The 12,141-nt window shown below is 32.5% G+C and overlaps 1 protein-coding gene across 7 annotated transcripts in view; it reads right to left on the reverse strand.

The window, feature by feature from the left end:
- USP34 (ubiquitin specific peptidase 34) overlaps nucleotides 1-12,141 on the reverse strand; it is a 231,649-nt gene that overhangs the window by 95,550 nt on the left and 123,958 nt on the right. For 6 of the 7 annotated variants that reach the window (XM_027131778.1, XM_027131782.1, XM_027131780.1 and 3 more), the window contains 7 exons: nucleotides 10,644-10,726; nucleotides 7,897-8,051; nucleotides 6,639-6,752; nucleotides 4,779-4,878; nucleotides 4,485-4,644; nucleotides 1,510-1,636; nucleotides 1,266-1,413 (listed from right to left, as the gene is read on the reverse strand). In XM_027131778.1, coding sequence (XP_026987579.1) covers nucleotides 1,266-1,413; nucleotides 1,510-1,636; nucleotides 4,485-4,644; nucleotides 4,779-4,878; nucleotides 6,639-6,752; nucleotides 7,897-8,051; nucleotides 10,644-10,726 — 887 coding nt within the window. The remainder of the gene's footprint in view (nucleotides 1-1,265; nucleotides 1,414-1,509; nucleotides 1,637-4,484; nucleotides 4,645-4,778; nucleotides 4,879-6,638; nucleotides 6,753-7,896; nucleotides 8,052-10,643; nucleotides 10,727-12,141) is intronic. The other variant, XM_027131781.1, reaches the window with a different exon arrangement.

The raw sequence follows: 12,141 nt of genomic DNA on the forward strand, positions 1-12,141 counted from the left end.
ACTGTATATATACAAATATTCTTACATTATAATCTTATTATCTCTTGAAAAATACCTAAGAACATTTGCCTCAGGAAAGGGAAATGGGAGATTCAGAGATAGGGGTAGGAAGGAGACTTCTCAACCTCTATTCCTCTAACCAAGAATACTTATTAGGGCTTCCCTGGTGGCGCAGTGCTTGAGAGTCCGCCTGCTAATGCAGGGGACACGGGTTCGTGCCCTGGTCTGGGAAGATCCCACATGTCGTGGAGCAACTAAGCCTGTGCGCCACAACTACTGAGACTGCGCTCTAGAGCCCGCAAGCCACAACTACTGAAGCCTGCACACCTAGAGTCCGTGCTCTGCAACAAGAGAAGCCACTGCAATGAGAAGCCCGCGTCCCACAACGACGAGAAGCTCCCGCTTGCCACAACTAGAGAAAAGCCCGAGCACAGCAGTGAAAACCCAACATAACCAAAAATAAATAAATAAATTAATTAATTAATTAAAAGGACCTGATATACTTTAGAAGACACATACATATACTTTCATCTTAAGCATGGTGTAGCAATATTGTTGCCTCCTTACTAAAAGATGTCAAAGAATTATCACTCTGCACACAAGCAGGTTAAAAGTCCTAAAAAGAAGCTTTTAAAACTTTAAGACTTTTTTCCCTATATATATAGTTAGCCTGTTACAATGTCAGACCTTTAAACTGTAATCAACAGCTTTCTTGGTTGTTCCTCTGTTTAGCTCCTATTTTATGTGCTATGGAAAGACACTAAAGATGCACCAGTGGTTTAACAGTAAGGGAAGAATCAAATATACCTATCAGGCCCATATGAAAAATTTCTTAATATGATACTTTTTTGGAGGTAAGGGGAGATGCATAGATGGAACTTAATGATGTATTGTTTTCATATGCTTCAAAACAACAACAAAATATATCAAAATAGAAAAAAAAATTTATTGGGTAAAATTGGGTACTAGGTAGTGTATGGACACTTAAACTTATTAGTTCTCAAACTGCTTATCAAATAACCTCCAAAAGTAGAATTTTTTTGAGAAAAATGAGGACAAGTGTTTGCAAATAACATCTTAAAAAAAAAAAAACTTAACTCCTGTCTAAGAATCAATGGCACCATACCAAGGGTAGGGGAGGGCATGGCGGGGGTGGGGGGAAGGGGTGCGGGGAGAGTCATGAACATGCTCGGTAGTCTTCAAAGAAGTAAAGGTGTGAAGTCGATATATAATAGAACCTAGAAAATATGAACTGATGGACTTACCAGGAAATTCTCCCTTTCGGCTGCTTTGACCAAACTCCTGAAGCTGAGCTTGTTGATTTATTTGTTCTTTCTGTAAATTTTCATACCAATGAGTTACTTCAGCCCTAAGATCTGCTACCTGGTCACTAGGATACATTTCAATAGTCATCTGAAATATGAGATGCAACCAATTTAAAAATACAAAAAGAACATATATTTGAACTGGGAAATGTTATCAATTTCGAAACTAAAACTATGTAACTACCTTGTCAGGGAGTCCAGCTGGCTGGCATACAACCCTTAGCGGCAGGGACTGTTTGTCACTCAGTGCTTTCAAATGACTACTAATACCCGTGCCTTCAATTTGCCACTGTCTGAGATGATATGCAAACCTAAAACACACAAAAACCACACATAGGAAGGATATCATTATGAACCATTTTAATGTTACAGAAGTTTTTACTATTTTACAAAATGAAAGCACCCACAAAAGGGTCCAGTACGTCCCAATTTACTCTACAACATTAAGTTTAAGTTTGGATTCATCATATTGAATCAAAGTTAAATGTGTAAATATAGCTAAGAGCTCCTTAAAAATTAGTTTCTAAGAAAAATTACTGGGAAAAAAAAAAAAAGACCCATTAGGAACACTTTTTTTTTAAAGGAGGGTGGGGGGACGCAGGGGAGTAGCAGAGGCAGGAGGAATTTAAAGAAACAAACTAATCCGGTAAGTAAATGGCAAGCTGTCGTTCCTATTTTCAAAAGAGGAAAAAAGGTATTAAGAAATATTTTTCAAAGACAGAACTGTATTGTAGTAAATATATGTTAACCAGCCTAAAAACTGAGAGCCGATTCCATGACTGCTAAAACCATAAAATGAGTTATAAAGATTAATATTTCAAAGGAAACAGGCATCTAGCATGACACTCACTAAATATTAATTTTCTAACTTATTTTCAGTTGTTGAAGACAGGATCCAGGGTACCTGAATTTAGTTAAGAAAAAATTATCAATGTCTAAAACTAATCAGCAATTCTAGAATAGAAGGAAGGCAAGTAAGGGAATAAATGTACTTGATTTCCTAGAAGTGATCCAATGTCCAGCTTCTATGAGCAAAACAGTAATCTTTTTGGGCCTGATAACTTCTTGTTATGAGGGGTCTGTCTATCTGGTGCAATGCAGGATGTTTGGCAGTGTCCTCTACCTACTATATGCCAACAGCACCGCCTTCTCCCTTAAGCTGTGATAATCAAAAATGTCTTTAGGCATTATCTAATGTACCCTGGGAAACAAAATCGCTTCTGGCAAAATCGCTTCTGGTTGAGACCACTGTTTAAGACTATAACCTTAACTCTTTTTAAAAAGAATACCCCTTTTTTTTTTCTTTTAAAGAATACTCTTTTAAAAAGACATTTTTATTTACTCTTTTAATATAAGGAATACATAAACACAACAATTACTTTATATTTTCATTTTATAAATGTTAGGCAATTTCAAATTAGGAGTAGCAACCCCTTTAAAAAGACATTTTTTATTTACTTTTTTAATATAAGGAATACATAAACACAATAATTACTTTATATTTTCATTTTATAAATGTTAAGGCAATTTTAAATTAGGAGTAGCACTAAGCACATTAAGCACCTGAACTGTACAATGATACTACACAAGGATTTGCATGAAAATTCCTAGATAATTTTTAAAACTAGCTCTTAGCTTTTGAATATTCAATTCTGTTTCCTAGTTTCTTTACTTGCCATCCACAAAATAGTATTTATATAAATTATTTAACACCAACATTAACTTTTAGAGTAAAACATAAACAAATACAAAGACTTCTATCAAGGATACTATAATCAATTTTTTTGAGTTAGAAAAAAGTTTGTACATCTGAGAAGGAATTTTTGAACTGAAATTCATTAAACTTATAAAACGCACCATTGAATCTTAGGAAACAATTTGTTTTTAAAGACTTTTAAAATAAGCGCTTATTTTAAAACCATTGGTAACACTGTATGAGGACTAGGGGCTTGAATCAAAAGGACCTTTTTCGTTTGTTTGTAGGCCCTGCAGCACAGAGAAAATTTTAGAAGAATACCTATCGTATCATTACGAGTAAATATCTCTGATAGGAAAAGATAGAGACTTTGATTTTCTTTAGTATTATCTTAGTGTAATATCTGAATTTTATGAGTATGTATTAATTTTTTATTAATTTGAATAAAACATCACATTTGCTTTTTTATTTTTAGTTTTTAAAGTGGTCAAAATTATGAGGCAGTGTGAAGTTTCTGTGCAAAAAACTCTAGCGTTCCCTTACACATTCTTTAAAAACACAAGGAATTAAGTAGAATTTCCACAAATTATAATCATAATCAAAATAAAGAATTTTGCGATACCTATATGTTTTAAAGCATGGAGCCATGTTATTTATAAGGAATGTGTAGAAAATCTTTATTCAGTATTCCCTGATATTTTAAACAAAAGGTCAATATTTACAAATTGTATAAGTTTTTCATTATCAAACTGAGCTCTGAAGTTGAAAGAAGTTATTAATCTTAACAATTTTTTTCAACCGTTCTTTGTACTTTTACATTTACTCATGATTTTTAACAAACAGAATTTCTTAATTAAAACTATCTACTCACCTTTCAATTCAGTCGATATATTCATAAATGTTAATTTGCTTTATTTCTGTATTACACAGGGTATGTCTAAATTAATTATACAGATATTCATTAACACAGAATTTTTTGATCATGTTTCCATGGTAAATGGAAATTCAAAATTAAAATACTGTCTCCTAGTCCAGGAAGAAAAAAAAACAGCAAATGAAACAAATGACTCAACTTGATTCAACTATGAGAGATTATTTGATGTTCTTGGTGAGGGTTTTAGTGAAACTTTTTTTGGTAGTGGTGTTCTGCCATTTCAATCATAGTAATACTTTCTCAGAGATGGAATTCTGTCTAGAGATTCTTATTCATGCATATCTTCTCAGTCTTATGATTTTTAAAGCTCTGCAGTATTTACCAGGAACCTATATTGCCTATTCCACAGCAAAATGGTACATATCATGAATAAAAATTACTTCCATTACTAACCCTTCACTTCTGGTAAGTTATGCTTTCTACCTGCCCCCAAGAAAACCTTTAGTTTAATTTTAAGAATATTTTGGACATATCAGCATAAAAAAAAAAGCCTAAAATTCATTCTAATAATGTGGTATTAAAAAATTACCTTCTCCTAAATGCTTCCAGATGTGTCTTCAGCATAAGGAGTCCTCTTTCTATAATAGTGAGACTTGAGTGTGATTCCTGTTCAAGACTGCTAGAAGCTATCATAAGACTCTCCATACACTTACTAATAAATTCTTGCTCCTTCTCCAAACCCGTTTTACCTGAAAATCAGATGTTTAGATATGTATATCAATCCTATATTCTTGTTTAGCTATATTAAAGAAAACAAGTTATAGCTAAACAAAAAATACTTGCATAAAAAATTACCTATCAGACAATATTTCAAATCACTCACCATTAATATAATAGGAGTTAATATACTGGATAGCTGCTCGACTGACATCCCCAGACTGTGCTCTTAAAGCAATGCCCCAAAATTGGTCCATACCACAAAGCTAAGAAAGAAAAATATGACATCTATAAATGTTATTATTTGTCAAACAATGTAAATTATTAGAAGAGCAGTTACAAATTTAAAAGGCATTCAATATCAAAGAGTTTTAATATCCTATAAAATATTTAAAAATAACTTAGTGTTATTAACTAATATTTAATAATAATGATAAAAGTCTTGGAAATCTCTTCAGTCACTGAAACATACCTGTACTTGTAAAAATACTTAGTTATAAATCATCTAACTACGTATGTGTATAATGTTTAACTCAAAAGTTGTGACTACATAGTGGGAAAAACTCAAGTCCTCAAAACATGCTACAAAGTAAAAACAACACATAATTATTAGCATCACATGTTAACGCTTTCATCCAACTTATTCTGAAAAAGTCATTGCTTTCAGGTGTTCACAGAAAATTAAAAAGATTTGCTAACGAAGGTGACATTTAAATTTATGACATTAACCATGAGATGAAAAAAAGTTTTCACTGAAAATTACAGAAAAAGTGGAGAGTGAAAGTTCTCTAAAGTTGAACAGGGTGAAGAAAGATAACCTGATAGGGGACAGAACACCTTTAGTGTTCATATCATCTACTTAAAAAGCAGTATTATCTCAAAATTAGAGTATGACTAATTAGGTAAATCAGATCTGTCTGGTTATCTGAAATAACCAAATTGAAACTTATCATAGTGCTATCAAAGTAAGAGTTAGGACCAAAAAATTAAAAACAAAAACAAACAGAACACTATTCAAACCAGGAAAGAAGGTAGGAAGATACTATGAAAGCATTCTAAATACAATTAAAATTATTTTTTACCACATAGATTAACATCAGTTTTCTATTATAAACAACTCAACCTCTAAAGAAAATTAATGAAAAATGTTAGCGTATACTGCATAAATCAAAGCTATCATTAATAAACAAATGTCCAATAAGGAAGACTTTCAAATAACAATCTGTGTTAGGTGAGTTTAGGAATAATGCATTCAACAAAATCTTGCAGCCACCCAACTAGGCAAATGGAACTCAGAAACAGAGATAAGACTAGCAATTTGTCCCCAATAAAGATGTTAAAAAAAAAAAAAAAAAAGACTAGCAATTTGTGACAGTCTTCAGTTAATGAATTGATCATCATGCCTCATGGTCAGAAATGATTTAGGTGGACTCCATTCCAGAACAGAAGTTACCAATAGGAACTCTGGAGTTGCCCAAGAGCAACGAAAAGCCTGGCCACAACAAATGGCATGAAAAACAGATTTTAGACAAATCAACCTTTCTTCTTTACTAATCAAGGAATGTATAATAAGTCATGTTAATTGAGTTATAGTTAACATATAATATTACATTAGTTTCAGGTGTACAGCACAGTGATTCAATATTTTTATACATTATTAAATGATCACTGCAATAAGATCAATTACCATCCAGCACCAAACAAAGTTGTTATAGTATTATTGATTATATTCCCTGTGTGTACATTACATCTTCGTGACTTACTTATTTCATAGCTTGAAGTTTGTATCCCAAGTTTTCATTATGTACAACCAAGGTTATCTTTAGTAATGCAAAATTATCAACTTTGCTTTATAAAACTTTTTAAAACCAAAAGATAAAACTTTTTAAAACCTTAGAATAAAAGTCTGCATAGTTAGTAAATTCAGTGCTTGGTAGACTATATAATTCAATAATCTAATTTGAGGAACAACAACAACAAAAATTCTACAAGCTGACCTAATAAAATGACAAACCTAAATCCATACCTCAGAGTTTGAACCACCATCATAGGCACTGGTAGCCAATCGAGCCAAGTTACAGAGATGCTGAAACAGGTTTAAGCCAGTCATGCTAATTGTTTCAGGTTTTAGCTGGGGCATCTTAAAAAAAAAATTTTTTAAGGGTTTAGTATGATAATTAAGTTAGCAGATTTCATTTTACTGGATTTAACATAACAGATTTAAATTAATAAACCTAGTTTTACTAAAAAATATTGCAGAAAAAAATGTATCAACTGAGATTTTTAGTGACAATTTAGAAATAGATAATAATTTAATGAAAATTTTATTCATGACATAAGTGAAACCTGATACGTGTTTCAATTTTTGAGATGTACATCGACCCGAACCAAAGGAAATTTTTAAATTTTATTATTTATTGTATACCTACACTACACACATTTATAATATGTATAGCCACATGTACAGTTTGTATATAAGTTAGAGCTTGAAATTAAGATAACTGAAGGTCTATTTGTAGCTTTGTCTTGGATCTATTAAGTGATTTAGTTTACATTACCAAAACTCATTCATATGTACTCAATTCTGTCACAGAGACTTCCCAGAGAGCCTTTATAATCTCAAATATTAGCATAGGAATAATAAAGTCTATTGCTTTATCATAAATGTTTTAAAATTCAAATGGAAAATTATCACCTGAACCAACTGTGGCACCTGATAAATAAAAACAAAAATTGGATAGAGGAGTATCTTTAGTACCATGACAGCACTTCCTAAAAACGCCTTCCCAGAAATCTACAAATCTGAACACTGGCTTATATCTGTGGGAAGACTGGCTAAAACCATACCATTTAGGGAAAGACTTGCAGAATACGGCTCTCACACTAGTGGGGTGGGCACCACCCCTGAAAAATTGAACTACAATGTTACTCATGATTTTTTAAAATACACACCAAAAGCCCCCACATTTCTTATTAGTGTTTACCAAGACTAAACACTTATTAGTGTTTACTCTAATTACTGTCAGTTTAAGTACTTTAGCTAAGGAACATAACATTTTTGTAAACATAAACTAAGTATTCATTTAGATATAAACACTGTAGAGGACAAAATTAAAGCAAAATCTAAGTGGCAAAAATTATATAAGGACTGCTGAAAAGCAGTATATTTGACTAGTTTTTTTAAAAGTATTTCAAACAGGAAAAAATGAACATTACAGTTTACATTTCAAGAAAGAAAAAGGAAATATAGAAAAACAATACAAACAGTCAAGAAATAAAATTACCTTCTCCAGGAAAAGATGTTTGTAGGTTTCCATTCCCATAGCATGTTGATCTTTACTTCGAACTTGATTTAAAAACCAATGGAGTGCATCATCATAACACTCAGAATCTTCTACTAAACAATGCCATAAAATATCAACTTGCTCCAAACTTAACCCTAGATAAAAATTACAAATTTTAAATCCTGGTACATACAACATTTTCATCCTAATTAAATATACTAGAAGCACCAATATATATAGAAATATAAAGGAGATATTTCATATCATTCTATAAAATTTCATAAGAGATTTCATATAATTTATGCTTTCAAATGTAGTTAAATATACTCCATATATAAATCATCTAAAAAAACATGACTTATGTAAGTATCCTAGAAGAATCATTTGTTCTGGAAATCATTTTCCCTAAAATATGAACATATCATTGTATTACAGCAAACATGATTAAAGGGAATTCCCAAAGTCCAGTTAGTTCTAAGGTTTAAGGGTTAAGAATAGAGTGGATACCATGTCATGTTCAAAGCTCATTCTATGCACATAGGAGATAAACAATAAATGCCAATAAGCATTATTTTTGAAAACTATGAAAAAAGGGATCCTTATAATTAATAAAACAAAAGGGAACTGACGGCCTAAAACAGAACAGCAACACATCAGGGGATACAATTGGCTGAGAAGCCAATGTAATGAGACAAAATCTGTATATTACTTTGACCCAAGTATTAGATAATTCCAGAGTGTGGCAGAAGGAATCAGAAGAACTATTAAGAATCAAAGAGAAGGCATTAGGGCAATCACAAGTCTGAATATGGATAAGTGAGACAATCCAAAAGGGTAGAATAAAAGTGTAATGGGATTTCTAAAGTATATCATAAGGGATTCTAGAGCCTAGGCTTATTCCCCAGAATCAGAAGGCATCTGAAAAGATGACAGAATTGTAAGAACCACCATCCCCTAAAAAAAGTAGATGAGATTCAGAATATGAAAAGCACCTCAGAAAGTATTCCATAAGATGTTATGGAAAAACCTGAACAGAACGTTTGGGCCAACCCAATATTTACCTAGTAGCAATATCAGTCTAAAGAGTTTAGTCAGAAAAATGTATCCAATCAGTTTCTCACAAAAACAGTTAATGTATGGAATACTTGTTCTAAGAATTTGTGCCCCTGGGAGCCAACATAAAAAAACCAGAAATAACCTTTAGTGTATATTATAACTTAAACACATTAAGTAATTAAGAAGAGAGATAAGTGAAGATAGGTAAAAACAGGTAAGAATCTTAAAAAAAAGCATCCAGGTTAATTATAGTAAACAAAACCAAAGTGTATTCATAAATGGCTAAATCACCAATTCACAATCTTAATAGGCAATGTATAAGCTGCCGTTACTGTTTTAAGTTTTTAAAGGAATACAGTTATTGGTATATTAAAAACCTGTATTAACTTATCAAATATAACTTTGGAGTAACCATATTATACCTGAAAGGAACTGTGCCAGTTAGATAAGTACAATTATGATGCGGGATAAGTGAAGTTTTCAGTATGATTCTATATGTACAGTAGCTATTGAAAGCCCATACATACTGTGTATGAATACATACTGTGTTCACTGGAATGGGAGCAGCAAAATAAATAATTCATTACTCAAATACTGAAAAGAGTGATTAACATTTTCCAATAAAAATCTATACTCAACAAACATGAAACTTAATGGTCATGTGAAATTATTTATGCTGACAATATTTGTTTTGGCTTGACTTCTCATGTATAAGATTTTTAAAACTATTTTATATTATTTGTTTCTTATATATTATGAGTCATAATGGGTGTAATAAATGACCTAGTAATATGAAACAGAAGTTTCCTATCAAAAACAGGTGTCTTCATTTTGATATCTATTGGTATCACAATGTTAGTGACATTACAAACAGCTTGACTTAAAGAAGAAATTATAGACTTAAACAATAAAATAAATGCATGGCATATCTCAAGCATACGTGGACTTAAGAGTCATGAAGACATCTCTCAGGCTAGCAAAACGCTCATCAGTTTGATTATATTAACCACAGCTAAAGAAAGAATGCCCTTCTAACAAATGAGGTTTGTTGACAGGGACACACAGTAAAAGAAGTGTGTGGAGTGTGAAAGAAAACATAGTCTAGCAAGAAGAAAGGAGCTCTGGCCAAAAGAAATCAAGCTTCCTCCTTTCTTGTGAGAATATCTAGCATGTGGATTTGGAAATGGTCCACACTCTGAATATACCAGACCAATGTCCCTGGTTTTTTTTTTTTTTAAATAAGATTAACTGTTAATGAAATTGAGTTTGAGATTCATCTAAATAAAACTAGGGTGTCTAAGTCTCTATCACCTATGAAGCCAACCAATTTTGGATAAGATCAGCCCTGATAATAATATGCAGACAGTGGCTGTTTCCAACCGGAGTAAAAGGAATACTCTATAACCAAAGGTAATAAAAAATACAGTCACTCTAACATGATACGTTCTCCTATCCCAAATATTTTGTTCCTGAAATGAGTCATTTATTCATTAAGAAACTGGCACTTTCAGAGCCTGAAACAAGAATGTGTCAGTGGCGAGTTCTCATTGCCATACATACTGAGAGGACATTCAGTACTGAGAATAATGTGATCACCACAGAAATCTAAAGGCATGAGTACATTTAACTGGAATATTTCAAGAGCCAAGGAAGATCTAAAAACTGACTAAAATACTGATTTAAAAACTTACTGAAATGATCAGGTGATCCCAGAGTTGAAAACACGCAAGTTAAGAACTGAAGCCGCACTTGAACTTCAGCACTATGGCTGTACCTGTATTTAAAAAGTCATTAAAATAATTAACTGAGAGATCCTATTTCTTAATTATTTTTAAAGATTTAATGGTCCTAATCTTAAATTATACAAAATAAGTAAAATTCCATTTAATAACATTCATAATTATTAAATATTTTAATTATATCTTTGGTTATACACACAAAAAATGGCCACAAAGCCAAATGTTACATGTGAGATTTATGTTATTTAATATTATAAAAATCTGCAAATTATTAGAACACATACTTTCAAATTAGATAAGTAGATAAGAACTCAACAGTGGAACAAAAGAAATGTCATTTTAAAATTATGCAATATGGGGCTTCCCTGGTGGCGCAGTGGTTAAGAATCCGCCTGCCAACGCAGAGGACACAGGTTCAATCCCTGGTCCGGGAAGATCCCACATGCCGTGGAGCAACTAAGCCCATGCACCACAACTACTGAGCCTGCGCTTTAGAGCCCGCAAGCCACAACTACTGAAGCCCTTGGGCTTAGAGCCTGGGCTCTGCAACAAGAGAAGCCACCGCAATTAGAAGCCTGCGCACCGCAACGAAGACCCAACACAGCCAAAAAGAAATAAAATAAATAAATAAATTTAAAATTATGCAATATATACATAAATTAGAATAGCTAATAAAAAACATTTCCATCTAGAAATTGCATGTTTCATTATCATTGTCCCTCCAGGGATAATATATATTCCTTTAACAAGAAATGTTAATAAAATATCATTTCCATAAGTCTAATTCATAAAACAGTGGATACAAAATGAGCATTTCTGAATGTTATTTCAAATCTAAGTAATTGTAATTCATATGTACAAAATTCAATGGATAATTTAAGAGTTGCTCTGAAAGCTTGTTAAGTAGGTGATTTCACATGGTTCTCTGGGAATTCAGTTTATAGGAACAGCATTTTAAGAAGCAAGTGTTGGTCTGTGGTGGAAGAAGGGTAGGAGATGGGTCTAAAGAGGTAAGCAGGGGCCAAATCACGGCCAGCATGAATGTCAGAGGAGTTTGATACTGTTCTGGGAACATAAGGAAGTCACTGAAGGGTGTTGGGGAAAAAAAGGTAGTAATGATCAGGTTTGCATTTTAGGATTCCTTTAGCAACTCCATGAACTGCATATTGAACTGTGACTGTGGTATCACAATATTCTAGTTCCCACAAGCACCTGAGTACCCAATCAATGAGACTAAATCAATCATGAGTTCTTATCTCTATGTTACAAATCAAAAGGCTGGCTGTGGAGGAACTGCCCAAATTACCTTGCCAACAAAAGGCAGCAGCCAGTCTGGGCCATGATCTATATCTCAACTTGCAGAGAGTCATAGAGCCTCTTAAATCAATTTCTTAACATCTTTAAGTTAAGTGCAAAATTCTAAAAGCTTCCTAAAGTTAGCTGGTTTCAA

The sequence above is a fragment of the Aethalodelphis obliquidens genome, unplaced genomic scaffold (assembly GCF_003676395.1).
Source record: "Aethalodelphis obliquidens isolate GAN/ISIS:26980383/991018 unplaced genomic scaffold, ASM367639v1 scaffold40, whole genome shotgun sequence".
NCBI classification, from domain to species: Eukaryota; Metazoa; Chordata; class Mammalia; order Artiodactyla; family Delphinidae; genus Aethalodelphis; species Aethalodelphis obliquidens.